Source organism: Typopeltis vanoorti, chromosome 15 (genome assembly GCF_054136105.1).
Source record: "Typopeltis vanoorti isolate ZY-2024b chromosome 15, IOZ_Tvanoo_1.0, whole genome shotgun sequence".
Lineage (NCBI taxonomy): Eukaryota > Metazoa > Arthropoda > Arachnida > Uropygi > Thelyphonidae > Typopeltis > Typopeltis vanoorti.
Window position 1 is genome coordinate 30,843,088 of NC_143563.1, and position 18,503 is coordinate 30,861,590.

Below are 18,503 nucleotides of genomic sequence, written 5' to 3' on the forward strand. Positions count from 1 at the left end.
ATAAATCTACCAAAGATTTGGGAGACAGTCATCTTAAGACCAAATTAATATTTATTACTTTTATTTTATTTCATTTTTTCAAACTTTCTAAGACTATCATTTGGACTACTATTTCAAAATTTTGAATTTTTTTTTTTTTTTAAACCTAGATGACGCCATGTTAATCTTGTGTTGCACGCTGCAATTACTTTTACTAGCCCCACTGTTACACCGGATTGTGGTTGTTTTGCATTTGTAACAAACTTTGTGTTGTGTGCTCTGAAGATGCTGGGTATAATACCAGCAAAATATTAGCTTTTAAGTTAATAAATAGTTATTTTCTTAATCATCTGTGTTCATATCAAACCGTGAAATCTATTACAAAAATGTCTGACGAACACATAAGCCTATCACGCGTAAGAAGTTGTTGTGTTACGCCGGCTGTGTGTGGGTGGGCATTATCATGAATCTAAACAACACCCCTGGTAGCATGCCACATCGTTTATTCTGGATCGCACGACACAGTTTCTTAAGGATTTGGCAGTACATACTCGTGCTGATTGTGGAGCCTTGACCCAACAAATCTACCAGCAAAATTCCTTGTCTATCCCAAAACACAGTACACATGATTTTCCGAGTGGAAACCGTTGTCTTCAATTTCATCGAAGGAGGCACACCTCATCACTCCATGACTGGTGATGAGGTGTGCCTCCACTCCATGGACTGTTGTTTGGATTTAGGGGACGGATAACTGACCTAATTTCACATGCTGCAGGTGATTCGATTTTCTTGTACATTATATGTACACACTGTGAGAATGTGAAAATATCACCAACGCCTTGCTAACGAATCAACAAACTCAGCACACACATGTGCACCATTGCAATCGCAGCACTGCAACAAAAATATTTAAAAATGTAACTTACTTTCTGGACGTCCTCATACTAAATGAAGTGGAGGAAACAAAGGGATCTTTGGGTGAGTAGAAGCAGTTTGAAGTTCAGGGGACCTATTGCAAAGGTTGTGAAAGACAACACAAAGGGGTAAAAGTGTTGGTTTTGTATAAAGCTCTGATCGCACCTCATCTGGATTATTATGCTCATATCACTGAGATTTGAAAGGGATGAAGTAACCTTAGAAAGGTAAATAACAAAAATGATATCAGGACTGTACAATGTTGATTAGGAGGATAGACTGAGAATGTGCAAACTACAAAGTTTAGTGAATAGAAGACAAAGTGGGGATATGATTGAAACATTTATGTTGTTGATAGGTATCTGTCACATTGATGTTGGGAAGATTTTTCATATGGTAGAATGAGGGGAGGGAAACAAGGACAAGGAGGCATCCCTGAAAGTTGAAAAACAAATTAAATAGTAAGAGAGCATGAATATATTTCCTGAAAGGGTTATAAGAGTGCAAACAGTGGATGAGTTAAAAGAATGGTACAGTTTAAGATGGACCTCCCCCACCACCACGATGGGTTATAACTCCATGATTGTTATGATTATTGTTATTTATATGGGAACTCCATGGCGTCAAAAAGATTTATTGCGTGTGACCAACACATTAACATAATACCTATCATACATTTTCTTGAACTTATTTAATGTTGGGATGCTCACAACCACCTGGCAATCCATTCCATGCATTCACCATTCTCCAAGTAAAGAACCTTGCTTACCACACTCTTAAACAACTTCCAAGTGTGAAGATCTGTCACCAGTTTGGTCACTCATCTCTGAATCCTCTTCACTGCCTCCTGATCTCCAAGAAATGCAGGTGACCAAATCTGTGCACAGTAGTCAACATGTGGCCAAATCATAGCCATATAAAGATGGATAATAACCTCCTTATCTTTACTTGTCAATATGTTCTTCAATATCCACATAATCCTCTGAGCTATTTTGCCAACTCTTGCAATATGTCCTCTGAATTTCAAATCTCTATCCACCCTCAGATCCCTAACCTCATCAATTTCCTGAAAACTAGTACCATCAATATGATTTGAAGCAATCTTTTCATCCTGAAGTGCACTACCTTACATTTTACAACATTAAATTGGCAACTATTGTCCTTTGCTCACACTGCCAATTTATTTAAATTATCCTGTAAGATATCTACATCACCTTTATCAACTATTTTCCTCCCCAGTTTTGCATCATCAGCAAACAACTGAATATCCCTCAAATCTTCCACTATATCGTTAATTTATAAATTAAAGAGTAGTGGTCCTAGTACAGAGTTCTGGGGCACTCTGCTAGTCATCTACATTCACTTTGATTTCACTTCACCATACCACCCTCTGATGTCTATCATCAGCCATCCCCATCCATTCCCATTTGCTCCAACTTATGTAATAATTTTTCATGCAATATTCTTTCATATGCATTTGCAAAGTCCAGCAGTATCACAGTGTAGCCATTTCCTTTATCTAACTCCACCTTATTATAAAATGTGAATAAATTACTGAGGCAAGGCAGGACCTTCCTTTTGCCAAGCCATGCTGCCCCTATACACCTATTCCTGAATTTTACTTTCAACCAACTTTTTCAATACTTTAACTACCATTCCAGAGACTAATTGGTCTGTAATTTGCTACTTCTGTCTTGGAGCCACCTTTATGTAATGGAACTATCTTACTCTCTTTGCATTACTTTGGAACCTTGCCAGAGCTGAGACTTAGATTAAACACCTTTGTCTGAGGTACTGCCTCTGACATAAGCTGACATACCATCCAGCCCTACTGCCATATTCACATTGATATTTTTCAATATACTGAGTACCTCCAGTTCATCTTCCTCAATTCTCACATCAATCTCTGTCACACCAGTAACTGCAGAGATATCACCTGGATGATATACCTTTGCAAAGTGATCACTTAGTAACTGAATTATTTCTTCTGCTTCTGTCACTTTCCTGCCATCAGCACTGATCTTTCTATAATCATTCACTCTCTTACTTGCTACATAGCAAAAAACTCTTACTTTTGGATTTTGTTTTTGAAAAAACTCTTTTGGACAGTTGTGAATGGGTTGCCAGAGTCAGTTGTGAGTGCTTTATCTGTTAATGGGTTCAAGGAGAGGTATGATAGATTATGTAGATAGTTTGGGTCTCACGTAATGAGTCTTCTGACTCCATGGAGGTGCCCATACAGTAATAATTTATTTTGGTCTGCTTAGTAATTTTCTCACAAAATCTGATTTAGCCTTCCTTACTATACTAGTTACCCTTGCTTGTAGAAATATAAACAAAAAGGTGATCAGCATGCTGATCACCTTTTTGTTTATATTTCTTCTGCAATGCTTTTGTTTTTTACAGCTCTTTCTTTATATTGTTATTCATCCACTTAATCGCTACTTGTTGGGATTAAGTGAATGAAAGTAAAATTTATAGAGAAAAAAAACACAAGTGTTAGAGTAATTACTTTACTTACAATTAAGGAAATAACACTTTTCATTGTGACCTCTGTATCGAGATTATCATCAGGAAAGCATTTAGATAGTAGCCATAATTAAAGAGGAAGTGTTCAGAGCCCTACAGTGAAAAATGTATTTGACAAAATTCAACCAGACTTGGTGTAATTATACTCTGGAACATGGGATTTTTATTTACAGAAGATTTAAAAAAAAAAAAAAAAAAAAAAAAAAATAGTACAAAATTCTGCCACCAGGGCATATTTGGCTCTATAAGCACATGATTTGGGATTAATTAAGCAGTATTTATATAATTAATTTTTGTGTTCGTATAACTTACAGATTTGGTTCAATATGTCCTCTTTTCGGATGTTCTAAGAACTGCGTGCTATGAATGACGTTTTTTACAGTGGAACGCAAGGATCTGCATTGATTTGTCTTACATGCTTTGTTATTATTCTTTCAAGGTTGCTAAATCAAGAACATGTCATTCATACACCAAGCGTTTCAGATGGTCCCACAACCAAAAATCACAGGATGATTGAGATCAGACAAATGAGGTGGCCATGCTGTGGGAAACACATGACTATCGCTCTGTTCTATGAAGTATTTTCGTAACATTTGCTGTACTGGCAATCCAGTATGAGGTGGTGCATGAATATGGTAGAGTCAAGGCATCTTCACTGCTGCATTTGGGGAACAAAGTTGTGCAACATCTCTCGATACCTAACAGCAGGGACAATACAAGTTACTGGTCATGTCGGGTGAAGTTCTTTGAAAAAGTACGAACTGATAATAAACGATGCAGTGAAACCACATCACACTGTGACTTTCAGTGAGTGTAAAGTGTTCTGATGGAAAACACGCAAGGGTTATTTGCAGCCCAATTATGGCAATCGTGTTAGTTAACACTACTGTTCAGATAAAATGTGCCTTGTCACTCCATAAGATCTTCCACGCCCATGCATCAACCACCTCTATTCAAGCTAAGAACATCGGAGCAGACTGCAGTTGTGTTTCTGCATCACATGAAGCAAAGCTTGAGTATGATACATCTTGCAGGGGATAAACCTTAGCATTTGATGCTGGATTTTCCATACAGTTGAGTATGGCATGTCCAGTTGCCTTGACATTGCCCAAGCACTGCTGAATCCTTGTGTGTTATTCATTCGATGTTCCGGGCAATTGCAACTTCATCAATTTGTTGAGGAATAATCCATTTGCACCCTCATTCTGGCCTCACTGCTAAAGATCCACTATCATAAAATTTAGCCAGCCTGGCTGGCCGAGTGGTTAGCATATCCGCTCTCCAACCAAAAGGCTGTTGGTTCGAATCCCGCCGTGGGTCTGGATGTTTGTGATTGTCTGTGGAAATACTAGTGGTGGTGGTTGGCGGTAGATGACGTTAGTGGAGTTGAGGTCAGTTAGTGGATTGAGTGGAGACAGAGTTGTAGAGCAGGAGCCCTCCCTCGATGAGTCTTTGGACTCCCTAAAGATATCAAATAATGATAATAAAATAATTTTTCTAAGATTTGTTATTGACATTATACCTCTTCTCCTATCCTTCAAATGCTGGAATTCTCGAAGCATGGCATTAGAGTTACCACATTGTTGCTAGTAAAGCTTGACTAGCAACATACGTTCCGGTAAGGTGAGGTCCATAGTACTTCATTTTTATCAGAATGACATGAGTCCGTTTCAGTCTTCCATATCCACTTATCACTGATTACTTTGCTAACTAATAACTATATTGACAATTTCAAAAAAAAAATTTTTTATTATAATTAGTTATTTATTTATTTATTTTTTGTTGTTGTTTTAAATAGGTTATTCTTATGCTGAGTTCAGACTTGGTTGGAGAAGAGGAAAAAGACAGAGCTGCTTTGGACAGCCTCTTAACGTCAGTAATTTTTGAGCTGAACATTGGCAACACAGATGTGTCAAAAATTGCAGAACGCACACCAGAAAGAGAAGTTCATCTAATAATTATGAGATTACTTAGCATTATGATGTCTCGTGTCAAAGGTAGCATGAAACCTTCAGCTGGAGAATCATCAACTTTCTGCAGTGGTGCTACAGCCTTAGCTCTTCTTAATAGTAACATTATTGAGTATTCTCTGCAAATTTTAAAATCTCTTTTAGATTATTGGAAAGTTATGCAGATGGATGATAAATCATCAAGCATTACTGGTAATCTCCTAAAACCCCATCCCTCTTCTCCTCCTCCAGACATGTCACCATTTTTCTTAAGACAGTATGTTAAAGGTCATGCAAGTGATGTATTTGAAGCATATCCGCAGTTACTTACAGAAATGGTTCTGAGACTACCTTATCAAATCAAAAAAATAGTTAGTTCTCTTCCTTCTTCTCCTCCTATTACATTTAATCAAGCATGGTATTCATATCTTTGTGAATATATGATGATTCAACAGACTCCCTTTGTACGTAGGCAAGTTCGCAAATTGTTACTGTTTATATGTGGTTCTAAAGACAAATATCGACAACTGAGAGACTTTCATGCTTTGGAATCACACATGAAAGATGTGAAAATAATTTGCCACCAGGGTGGATTTGATAACCAGTCACTGGGCAGTTCTATTGTAAGTCTACCCTATGACTCATTGATTACTCTAATTGAACACTTAAAAGCTTGTACTGAAATAGCTTCCTCTAGAACATATAACTGGCAGAAGTTTTGTCAAAAAGATGAAAGTATCTTATCATTTCTTATTCATGTAAGTTTCTTATTGGATGAAGGTGTTTCTCCTGTAATTCTCCAGCTATTACAATGTGCACTGTGTGGAACTAAAAATCTTCAGCCACAACCATTTACGGGAAGTGCTACTCCACAAGCTACCAGTTCTCCAGCCAAACAAAGAAAAGAAAGAGAAAAATCAGAACCAGAAGAGGATAGTGAAGAAACATCAAAATACAATACTGCTCTTTATCTTGTACTTGCACAGCAAGTTAACAAGTTTGTTGATTCTAATGTTTTAACTCAATTCATTCGCTCTTTCTTATTAGAATCAAATCAGACCTCTGTTCGATGGCAAGCACATTCATTAATTTTCCATCTGTTTAAAAATTCAATTAATACCAAGCAGGAAGTCCTTCTAGATATTATGTGGAAACTCTGGTCACAGTTACCTATGTATGGTCGTAAAGCAGCACAGTTTGTAGACCTCATTGGCTTCTTTACACTAAAGATTTCTCAGTTAGATAAGAAAGATCATGAATATATTGAGAAAGCCTTGGATGTATTACATCAACAAAATCAACTTCTCATGAATCATCCTAATTCAAATATTTATAATTCTCTTCAAGGACTGGTAGAATTTGATGGGTTCTATTTAGAGAGTGAACCTTGTTTAGTATGTAATAATCCTGAGGTTCCTTATACTAACATAAAATTGTCAGCAATTAAAGTGGATTCCCGATTTACTACAACAACTCAGATAGTGAAACTTATTGGTAGTCATACCATATCTAAAATTACCCTTCGTATTGGTGATCTTAAAAGAAACAAAATGGTTCATACATTGAATGTATATTATAACAATCGTTCAGTGCAGTCTGTTGTTGAATTAAAAAATAGACCGTCCATTTGGCATAAAGCTAAAAAATGTACTCTAGCAGCAGGTCAAACAGAATTAAAAATTGAATTTCCTTTACCAATTGTTGCCTGCAATCTTATGATAGAGTATGCTGATTTCTATGAAAATTTTCAAGCATCATCAGAAACTCTTCAGTGCCCACGTTGTAGTGCTTCAGTTCCTGCTAATCCAGGAGTTTGTGCAAATTGTGGAGAAAATGTATTCCAATGTCATAAGTGCCGTGCCATAAACTATGATGAAAAGGATCCCTTTCTTTGTAATTCTTGTGGATTTTGTAAGTATGCAAAATTTGATTACACTCTAACAGCAAAGCCATGTTGTGCTGTTGATCCTATTGAAAATGAAGAAGATCGTAAGAAAGCAGTGGCTACAATTAACAGCTTGTTGGAAAAAGCAGATCGAGTTTATAAACAGCTTATTGCAAATAAACCTGCCCTTGAGCTTCTTTTGTTGCGTATTTATGAGCATGGCTTACTTGATAGGGGTCCAGAAGATGGGACATGTTCAGCAACTGCATCAGCTGGGACAGGATCTATGTCATCTACTAATGTTAACAGGGCCATACAGCAACTAGCCCAGCGTTATTGTCAAGACTGCAAAGCCTCTTTTGATGAACTCAGTAAAATTGTACAAAAGGTAATAAATATTTCTGATTTCTTTTTGAAACTTTTACACTTCACTGCATATAATAGTTACCGTTTACAGGGGTTATAATGAATAACTTTACAAATGATTTGTGATAGTTTTGGTATTTTTGAATATAGCATTTAGTAATCGCATTTAGCAGTTGAAGCAAAATAGTAGCAGTTTTTCAAAAGTGGAGAAAGGACTAAACGTTGGTGCACATATAGAATGTTTCCAAACTTTATATACTTGAAATTGATAAACAGACATAGTTTGTTGTTTAAACTGCCATAAAGAAAAATAAATTACTTGGTCATTTTTATGACCAAATAAGTATTAATTTCACATTCAAATAAGAAACATTTAATTTCTCTCTCTCTCCCTCACACACACACACGTGCTCACACACAGTATATATATATATGTGTGTGTATATATACTGCAGCCAGTTTATTTGGGACACCTGCCAAGTAGTGAGTGATACCTGCGTTCACCATCAGAATAGCCTCAATTTCTCATGACATGGATTCTGCAAGGTGCTGGAAATATTCTGTAGGAATGCTCACCCATACACACTCAATCATATCCCTCAGTTGTTCAAATTGAACTATGCCAGATCTCTGTGAGCTTCTGATTCTTCATTCCACCTATCTCATTTGAATTGAAGTTAAGTGTAGTAGCCCACTGAAATATAGTCATCCCATAGAAAGCATTTCCAAATAGTCTGTGCCTTATGATATGGCATGCTATCTATTCTGAAATGGTTATCAGAAAGTGATTTGCCTGGTCAGTCATTCAGGTGTTGCTTCACACTTTTATCTATACATGGAATTGGCGTGTTTTTTAAGTTCTGTAAAATTTCATGTTTGGGATTGATATATATCTGAAAAAAAAAAGTGTTGATATAATGATGGGTCTGTTGATTCATGCATCTGATGCTATACATGTAATTAATGTACTTTAAGTTCTGTAGCATTTCATATTTGGGGCTCATGTATATTAAAAAATATATCAGGAGGATCATTGTCAAAGTATCATCTGTTCAATCCAAGCAGAAAGAGAGAAAGCATCTTTATGCCCAAATGTAGACGTTCTTCTTATATAATGTCATATATAACATCTCCTCCTCCAAGTGAGATGCACAAGGAGTTTCTCCACTTTTGGATGGATGTCTTTTTCCACTCTGCCACCATACCTACTTGATTTAGTCCTCCTTTCTATTTCATTCCAGAAGCAGAACTTTCCCATCCATCTTCTTTTGATGAAATAAAGTTATCATTTACTGCTGTGGTGCTTCAGTGGGTTCCTCTGCCTATCTTGCAAGATTTAATTGATCTACTTCTGTTTACCAAATGTCTACGATTGTATCTTCACCAGTCAAGAACAGTGTTCATTCCAAAGAAGGAAGATTCATCTGTATTCTCTGAATACCATCCAATTACAGTTGCTCCTGTTCTCTTATATGTTTCATGAAGTATTAGTTGAACATCTTCAGTCATACTTCTACTTCTTAAGTATTCTGCAGTTGAGCAGGTTCTTCTCTTAGTAGCAAAAACTTTCCTTCCACTCTCTTCTATTCTGAGCCTTCTCTTTCAAGGTTGTTTACCGGTCTCTATTCAGCATGTCATCTAGCATTGTTTTCCTTACAATGTCCAAGTTTCAGCTGCATAGAGAGCAACACTCCACACATAACATTTTATTAGTCTTTTCCTTAGGTTTCTGTCTGTTTTACTTCTGAATAAATTCCATTTTCTATTAAAGGCATCTCTTCCCATCGCTATTCTTTTATGTCACTTTTACATCTTCCATCACTTCTAATCACACTTCCTAGATATTTAAATGTCTTTACTTGATTCAATTTTTCCCCATTTATTCTGATATCCATATTTGCCTCTTTCCTTGCTGTTTTCATTACCTTTGTTTTTCTTATGTTAATTTTTCATTCCATAATTGATACAGGATTCCAGTGATGTGTTCAACCGATGTTATAGTCCTGTTTCAGTATTTGATAATAATGCCTTGTCATCTGCATATCTTATTGCAAATATCTGTCTACCTCCAATCTTTATTCCTTCTTCCAAATTCTCCAGTGCTTCTTTTAACATTGCTTTGGAATACATGTTAAACAAAATTAGTGGCAGAGAACAGCCTTGTCTTACGCCTCGTCCAATGATACCTGGTTCTGTTGTACCATATATGTCTCTCACCATGGCAGTTTGTCCCATATATAGTGAAATAATTAGCCTTCTGTCTTTCCAATCTATACCAATCTTTTCCATTACTTCCATCATCTTCTCCCATTTTACAAAGTCAAAAGCTTTTTCAAAATCTATATAACAGATATTAACTTCTTTATTCACCTCCAGACTTCTTGCACTTATTATTCTTAACAGTCCAATCACATCTCTTGTTCCCCTACCCTTCCTAAAACCAAACTGATCTTCTCCAAGAAATTCTTCCACCTTAGATGCAATTCTCCATGTTAGGATTCTCATAAGTATTTTTGATGTATGGGAAATGAGGCTTATTATTCTAAAATCCTTGCAGTTCACTGCATTCCTTTTCTTTGGTATAGGTATAAATATTAAGGTTCATAAAATCTTTTGGTAATTCTCCTTTGTTATAAATTAAATTTATTATTTTGGTTATTTCTTCAGTTCCTTTCTTCTGAAGTTGTTTCAGGAATTCTGCAGGTATTTCATCTATTCCTTCTGCCTTTCCACATTTTAATTCTTTAATGGTCATTTCTACTTCCATCTTCAAAATCTCTGGGCCTAGATCATCTTCATTTACCTTCTTTATATCTTCTAATGGCAACTCATTTGGTCTATTTTCCTTGTCATATAGATCTTCAATGTATTCTTTCCATCTCATTAGGATTTTATCTTCTTCAGTTATGATTTTCTCATTCTTATTTTCTATGCCTCTAGCTCGAATTCCATTTCTCTTGTGATTCATGCTTCTTGCTTTTTCATACAAAAGATCATGCCTTCCCTCATGCCACTTTTCGTACAAAATATCATGCCACTTTCTCATAATTTTCCATTTCTTCACATTGTTTTTTAAGTGAATCTTCTCTACTTCTTTCTGCGTCCCTTTGCAATTTATCATTCAGGGTTCTATATTATATTTTCCCTTCTGGGCTGTCTTTATTTTTCCATTTTCTTCTTTCTTCCATTAGAGAAATCATCTCAAGGTTTTTTTATTCTTTTAGCTCTTACATATCCAATTTCTTTTTGTGCAATCTTCTTTATTTTATCTTTCACTTATTCCCATTTCTTTTCTGGATCTTCAGTTTTGACAAAACATGTTTCCTCTAATTCTTTCTCCAATCTATTTCCAAATTCTTTGGTATTTTTTAATTTCTCTAAGTTCCGTTTTTTTCCTTTTCGTAACTTCTTTTATTTTCTTTAGTTTCACATTTATTTCTATGAATAGTAGGTTGTAGTCAGAGTAAATATCAGCTCTAGGATACGTGCATGCATTTTTTATACTATTCTTGTATCTTTGCTTTACTATAATGTAATCAATTTGATACCTTTCCGTATCTCCTGGTTTTGTCCGGGTGTATAGTCTTCTCTTAGATTTTTTAAACCAAGTATTCATAATTATTAGCTTATTTCCTTTTCAGAATTCCACTAACCTTTCCCCTCTCTCATTTCTATTACCTAGTCCGTGTCTTCTACTACATTCCCATCCTCTTCTTCTCCCACAACTCCATTCCAGTCTCCCATTATAATCATATAGTCTTTTCTTTTTTCTTCCTTAATTAGTTCTTGTAATTGTTCGTGCATTTCTTCATCTGAATGGCCACTTGTTGGCATATATACCTGCATTATTGTTACTTCCACTGGTTCAGCCTTTAATTTTAACACCATAATCCTGTCATTCAGGCATTTTATGCTTATGATGCTCTTTGCTGTTTTTTTATTAAAAAACAAGTGCAACTCCTTTTTCCTTTTTATCTCCACCTGAGTAAATTACTCTTACTTTGTCACTATAAAAATCACCTATTCATTCCCATCTTACTTCACAGAGCCCTATGATATCAACTTTTCCTCAGTCATACATTCAACATTATTTTAAGCAGAGAGTCTTCATCCCTGAGATGACTGTGCTGAGAACATTATCATTCATTCCTCTCTTCTCTCTAAATTCAGATGCCAAACCTTGACCTCTCTTTATGGCATCCACAGACCTCCAAAAGGCTGCTGATAGTATGTCCCTACAAGCTATACCTCAAGCTCTGTCTGTTGTAGGATGTCCAGAAGTTTTCCTTATCAGAGATCTGCTTCCCATGGCTCTAAATTGATGTGCATCCCAGCACTTAGGGGACTACATGCCAAGGAGATCCCCTCTCTCTCTCTCTCTCTCTCCCCTATTTTCTTTAATTGTATCATTGATGAGTTTCTTTGCAAGCCATGTTGACTGCTATCTTGACAACACAACTACTGTTAATGCTATGGCATTTGCTGATGACTTCATACTCATAGTCTCTACTAGAGAAGGCTTGCAGGAACTCCTCAACCAAGCAGTCAAGTTCCTTCAAGTTTAAGAACTAAACATCAGTGTGACAAAGTCAAGTGCACTTTTTCTTGTCCCCTCAGTTAGAGATAAGAAATTGAAGGTTGAAAACTTTGAGTTTTTCCCTACATGGCATGTCCTTGCATTCTGCTTTGGTTCTGGAGGAGTGGAGATATATTGGTGTTTTTTTCTCTACGACAGGCTGTTCCTCTTTCCCATTCACTCTACAATCTTTTCTCTCCATAAAGCTCTACTTAAACCTCAAGTGATGGTTTTCATTCTGAATTATTTCCTTCTTCCTAGACTCTACCAGAAGTTTAGTCTTACAGAAAGTTCCTCTCTCAGATGAATGCACAGTCTGTTCATGGTTATGTCTTTCTCATGATGTGCCTGTAAATCATGGAGGTCTCGGGATTCCCTCATTGCACCGTTAGTGCCTGGATTACATTTATCCAGATTACAGAAATTTTTTCTTTCAAATTCAGAATTATGTCTTTCTGCCACTAGGACTTCATGTGTTAAGGATGATTATCAACATAGATCTGGATGGGTGCTTGATAGAAAGACTGATTATGACTGCCTCAGCTGAACAAAGAAGATGGGCTTTAATGTTGCACCATTCAGTCAGTGGATCTGCATTACAAGAATCTAAACATGTTCCTTCTCATGAATCAAGGATGGGACTTGCTTCCTGCCTGGTTTTGAATATATAGATTTAATTAGGACAAGAATCAGTGCTCTGCCAACTTGAGCTCATACAACTCAGGGAAGAAGTGATGACAAGACTGTAGAGCACGCTGTCATAATATAGAAACTTTGGCTCATGTTGCTCAGTGTTGTTATCACAAACATGGAGTACTGTCAGAAGACATGATACGGTAATGAGAATTATAGAGAATAGGTTGAAGAACAGAGGTTAGATCACAGCAGTAGAACACCACTATAGGACCAACATTGGATTAAGGGAGCCTGACATAGTAAAGAGAGGAGATGAGTTAGTCATTATTGACACACAAGTAGTGGGTGCTGGGTGACCACTCACTACTCTCCATCATGAAAAAGCTACCTACTATGCTGAAAAACAAGACTTGGTACAGCTTCTCCAGGAAAATACATCATACCAAAATTTACTTCTGCAACTGTATCCTTTAAAGGTGTATGGTATCAGCAGAGTTACATGGACTTTCAGGCTGATTTCAAGATACTCTTTGTGTGCCTTGCAGGGCACACTGGCAGCATGGAATTCTCTAGCATGACTTACTAGAGAATGACTTCTTGAATCCCCTGGTCTGGAGTTGGATTGCATAGGATATTATTGGGACCTAGGCCTCCTCTGTTCCTGCATGTGGGACTGTGGTATGTAGCCCTGTTTTCAGTGCCAAGTTTGCAAAATAAAATAAAAATAAATCTCCAATAAGTGGAACAATATTATCTCACATTGGATAAAAGTCATCTCCCATCTAAAAACATTCATGAACATCCATGACCACAGCAAGATTCAAACCAATAGCCTATTGATTGGAGAGTGGGTACTTTAGCCACTTTGTCAACTAGGCCTACAAATTTGAACTCAAGACCAGACCTATTGGTTTGGGTACAGAAGTGCTAGCTGTTGGAACATGAGGAGACTGATCAGTGTTTGAACTAAACCCTCCACTCCAAACATACACTTATCTGTTCAAAGCTTGATTATGAGTCATACCTATAATTATTCACATTCACGAGGAAAAATAACTTTTAGTGAGTGAATTTCACATTGCCCCCCCCCTTCTTCAGCCTTTATTTTGAAGTAAATGAACCTACTCTTGCTTACGTCAACACCAGTTGCTGTCATTTTAGCATTATTCTAAAAATAGTCTTTGCCTGATCACCTTATGCAGATATACATTTTTTTCTCCTTACATTAGGATGATCAGCACAGTACTCATCAGACTCTCATTTACCCCCTTTGGACAGATTGTATTAGATACACTATAGCGGACAGCATTGCAATAGAAAAATTGCCTTTTGCTATGCCAGTTAAGGAAGTTGCTCCATCCTCGGCCTGCCAGCAGCTCTTTGGTGTATGTATGCACAGAGCAGCGTAGTGTTGTTTTCTACCAATCTATGCAAATGATTTGAGATCTATAGCATTTGTTTTCCTAAGCAAGTTGTCTTCATTTTATCAGTTTTACTATCCTGGATGACAAATATATCCAAACAGATCCTCTCTGACTCGAATAGGGTGCATGTAGTTTTTAATATTTATAGAGATTTCATTTATGTAATTACATCTAGCAGAATGTACAAGGTAGGTTACAAAAGTTTCGGGCATGACATACAAAATTCACACCAATTTTAAAATGCCATGAGTGACAGATAGCACCATCTATCGGGAGGTTAGAGTATGAGTTTCAATCTCTATACCTACGTCAATCAGTTGGAAGCACTCATTTGACTAACACGTGACATACTAAGTGGCTGTAATGTTAAAAAATTGAGTACTGTGCTGTGATAAAAGTTTTTCATCAAAGAAGAGCTTTCTTCAAATGCTATCAAACAGCAATTGGATAGTGTTGATGGGGAAGCTTCTCCTTCATATTCTACTGTGAAGGAATAGACTAAACAGTTTTGCCTTGAAAGAGAGAGCATTGAAGATGATCCTTCTGATGGTCAGCCTGTGGAAGTGATGACCAAGGAAAACGTGTCTTGTTGAAGAGGAACTGCTCAATGACAGATGGCTGAAGCTCAAAGAAATCTCAGCAAGGGTGAGGCTTTACATGAAGGACAGTGCAAGGTGGGTAGGTACCCCAACTTCTCTCTTCAATTCAGAAGGAACATTGTGTGACCTGTTCCTGCAAGTTTTTAGAGCTTTGCCAAGGGAATCATAGAGAAGTGCTGGAATCCATTGTCACCAGGGATGAAACCATGGTCCTTTATTATGATCCTCCTTCCAAAAGGGAATCCATGGAGTAGTTCTAACCAGGCAAAGCACCACCGAGAAAAGCCAAGGTCACTCAGTCCACCGAGATCATGGCAACAATCTTTTGGGATTGCCTGGGAATTCTCTCGATTGACTTCAAGGAAAGGAATACCACCATGAATGCAGAACATTATGCTTTATTCCTGCACAAACTGCATGACGCCATAAAGGAGAAGAGACGAGAAATGCTGTCATGTTGTTTGCCTGCTTCACAAGTGCTCCAGTCCATATGGCTATTGTTGCCAAGGCTGCAGTGGAGTATGGCTTCCAGGAGATTGAACATCCACCCTACAGCCCAGATCTAGCACCCATTGACTACTACCTCTTCTCAAAACTGAAGAAAGACCTTCGAGGAAGAAAATTTGCAAATGACAGTGAGATGAAAGATACAGTTTTAGACCATTTTGCAGACAAAACTGCAGACTATTTTTTCAAGGATGTAGAAATGTTAATTCTAAGATGTGAAAAGTGTGTTGAAGTAAAAGGAGATTGTTGTAAAGTGACACATTTGTTTTCTTTCTATCACCTCTAAAAGTTAGTCAGGCCGGAAACTTATGGAACCACCCTCATATTTCTCAATTTATTTTCTATGCATATACTGAACTTCATCATTTGTTATGTATTCTTTATGTTATATTTGTCATGTTTTTTTATGCCTTTTGCAGTGCCTGAACCTTGTGCAATATGACCTCACTTAGCCATTCATCAATAAACCCAAACCCCCAAACTCTGATTTAGTTATGATTATCCAACCTTGAATGTAATGTGTATAGGTTTTTGGTCTTTTCCAGATGGACACAAAAATATTTTTCTTACTCCTTGCAAGACATTGATGTACATTTTGTGTACTTAAACATTGTCACAACCTTTTTTTTTTTTTTTTACTTGGTAATGAGATGCCTACTCTTACATTCTAATAGCTAGTTGTGAAATACTTTGGTACCATCTTTTATTATCCATATTTACCATGTAAATCATAGATGAAAATGAGAATATAATTTCTTATCAAATATAATATATTATCCAACCTACCAAAAATGCATGCTACAATTGCTACTTGTTCTATTTACAGGTAATGTGTATTCTTTTATAACAGCTGATTTGCATATAACAAATTAATAAGTATCTAGTAAAAATATTATCTTCTCCTGGCAATTTTGTCTCTTTTGCCTTCATACCTTTTTTTGTTTGTTTGTTGGTTTCTGTGTTAGGTTTTGGCATCACGAAAAGAACTAGTAGACTATGAAAGACGCCAAAGAGAAACAAGAATAAAACCAATGACTCCTGCAACTCCTGTATGTTCAAGCAGCTTTTTTCATGTAACTTCCAAACAGGAAGAAAGTAAAGCACATGGTCCTAATAGTTCATCAAGAAAATGTTATGGTTGTGCAAGTTCAGCTGTCGAACACTGCATCACATTGCTAAGAGCACTAGCTATTAGCTCTCGTTACAGACCTATTTTGTGCAGCCAAGGATTAATCCGAGAATTAGTGGCATATAACCTTCGCCATGGATCTGTACAAGTACGGCACGAGGTACGTCAGTTGGTATGTCTTCTTACTCGAGATAATCCACGTGCAACAGCTGACCTTAATAGTCTCCTAATGGATAAAATTGCTACTGCACTCAAGGGACATCTTCCTAGCCCTGATCTTGCTGCTGCAGTTAGACATGAGGTGGCCCTCCTTGCCAGTAGCCTTCAAAAGGAAGATTCTTGCTGGGAACAAAGATTAAGGTAAATTGCAAAATACGTAAACTTTAAATTAATTAAACAGATAATACATCTTAAATTTTTATTGAAGTTTAATTATATTGATTTAATAATTTCCATGTCACTCTTTCGTGCCATGTATGCTTAACAATGAATGCCTATAATTAGAAACTTGTCTAATGGTTTAAGTTTTAGGATTATCCAGTAATTCCTGATTTAATGCAAGCCACAGTATGCTTCTGCAGTTCATTTGTAAAAAAAAAAAAAAAAAAAGCAGCAGTGCCATTTATTTTGAAAAACCTACCTTTCAGTTTGTGTAGGATATGCTAACTTTAGTTGCCTAAGTGGATAGCATACTTGCTGTTCAACAAAAACAGGCTCTAGGTTTGAATCCCACTCTGACATGACATTTGTGAAAGCTTTTCAGTGATAGACAATTTTCATTGCTTGGTATGAGACAACCACTCTACTTATTGAACACTTGAAGTGGCTTGAAAAAAGTTCCATGGTTGGTCTGTAATGCAGAAAACCTGTACAAGGTCTAACAGAAAAGTAATGAAACAAAATTTGTATAAAATCATGTATTCAAAACCCTACATGGAATGTGCCAGTTTCAACATTCCTTTCATGCAGCATGATAGGATTGAAAATCTTTTTCTGTTAGCTCGTTTATGGCCACTATTGTGGCTCTTTGGATGATTTCTAGTCTCAAAACGAGTACCATTCATCTGGTTCTTAAGCTTGAGGAAGAGAAAAAAAGCCACACATTTGAACACCGGAATGCATTATTTTGGCTAAATACTTGTGAATTGAAAATAGTGCAGAATGAAAAGGCACATTGTTGTGATGCAAGATCCAATCATTCACAAGATCTGGATGCACCTATAAGATGTGTTTTTGCAACTTTTCAAGGATTTCTTTGTAGTAACTTTGACATTCCCTCCAAGAAGTACAAATTCTTGGTGGACCACACTAGAGCTATCAAAAAATTGTGCAAATATTGCTCACCTTCCATACTTTCTCTCCCCTCTAAAAACATCTTGTACCATTTAAACACTTGAGCATGTGATAAAAAATCATTGCTATACACCCACTTAATTTTATCAAACATTTCTGTAGCTCCATCATTCAGTTTAATCACAAAATTTAATCACACAACAGTGTTCAAGATTTCACTTCTCCATTTTCATGAACACACCAGATATACAATTCTAAGAACACAATAACTCAACAGATGTTTATCCTACTGACGAGAAACTGGAAAGAAACAGTACTGAAAAGAACAGGAATCACTAACATACTATGTCATCTTTGGTTCAAAAGTGCTGCCAATTGTCATGATATAAAAATAAAAACTTATTCTTTTTCTACTAGATCTCATATATCTAACCCTTAGCCCACTAATGGTACTAAATGTGCAATAGGTTTACAACCCTTCATTGGTGAGTTTCTCTTAGAGAAACATTTATGAAGGCTTTTCTATTAGTTTTTTGATCTCAAGTGAAAGTAGTAGAGTTTTCGCCTCTCACAAACTCCTTTTCAACAACCAAGTGAGTTGATTAGCTGATTTAGCTACTTTTGCAATGTGCCCCCTAAACTTTATCTCCCTGTCCACCAACACTCCCAAGTCCCTGGCCTCATCAATCTTCTTGAGTACAGTTCCACCAATGTGG

General features: G+C 36.6%; 1 protein-coding gene across 3 annotated transcripts in view; it reads left to right on the forward strand.

Annotated features, from left to right (window-relative positions):
* The window catches only part of poe (E3 ubiquitin-protein ligase-like protein poe), an 801,929-nt gene that overhangs the window by 601,026 nt on the left and 182,400 nt on the right, over nt 1-18,503 (forward strand). For all 3 annotated transcript variants that reach the window (XM_090405892.1, XM_090405894.1, XM_090405895.1), the window contains 2 exons: nt 5,222-7,645; nt 16,331-16,854. In XM_090405892.1, the coding sequence (XP_090262018.1) occupies nt 5,222-7,645; nt 16,331-16,854 (2,948 nt within the window). The remainder of the gene's footprint in view (nt 1-5,221; nt 7,646-16,330; nt 16,855-18,503) is intronic.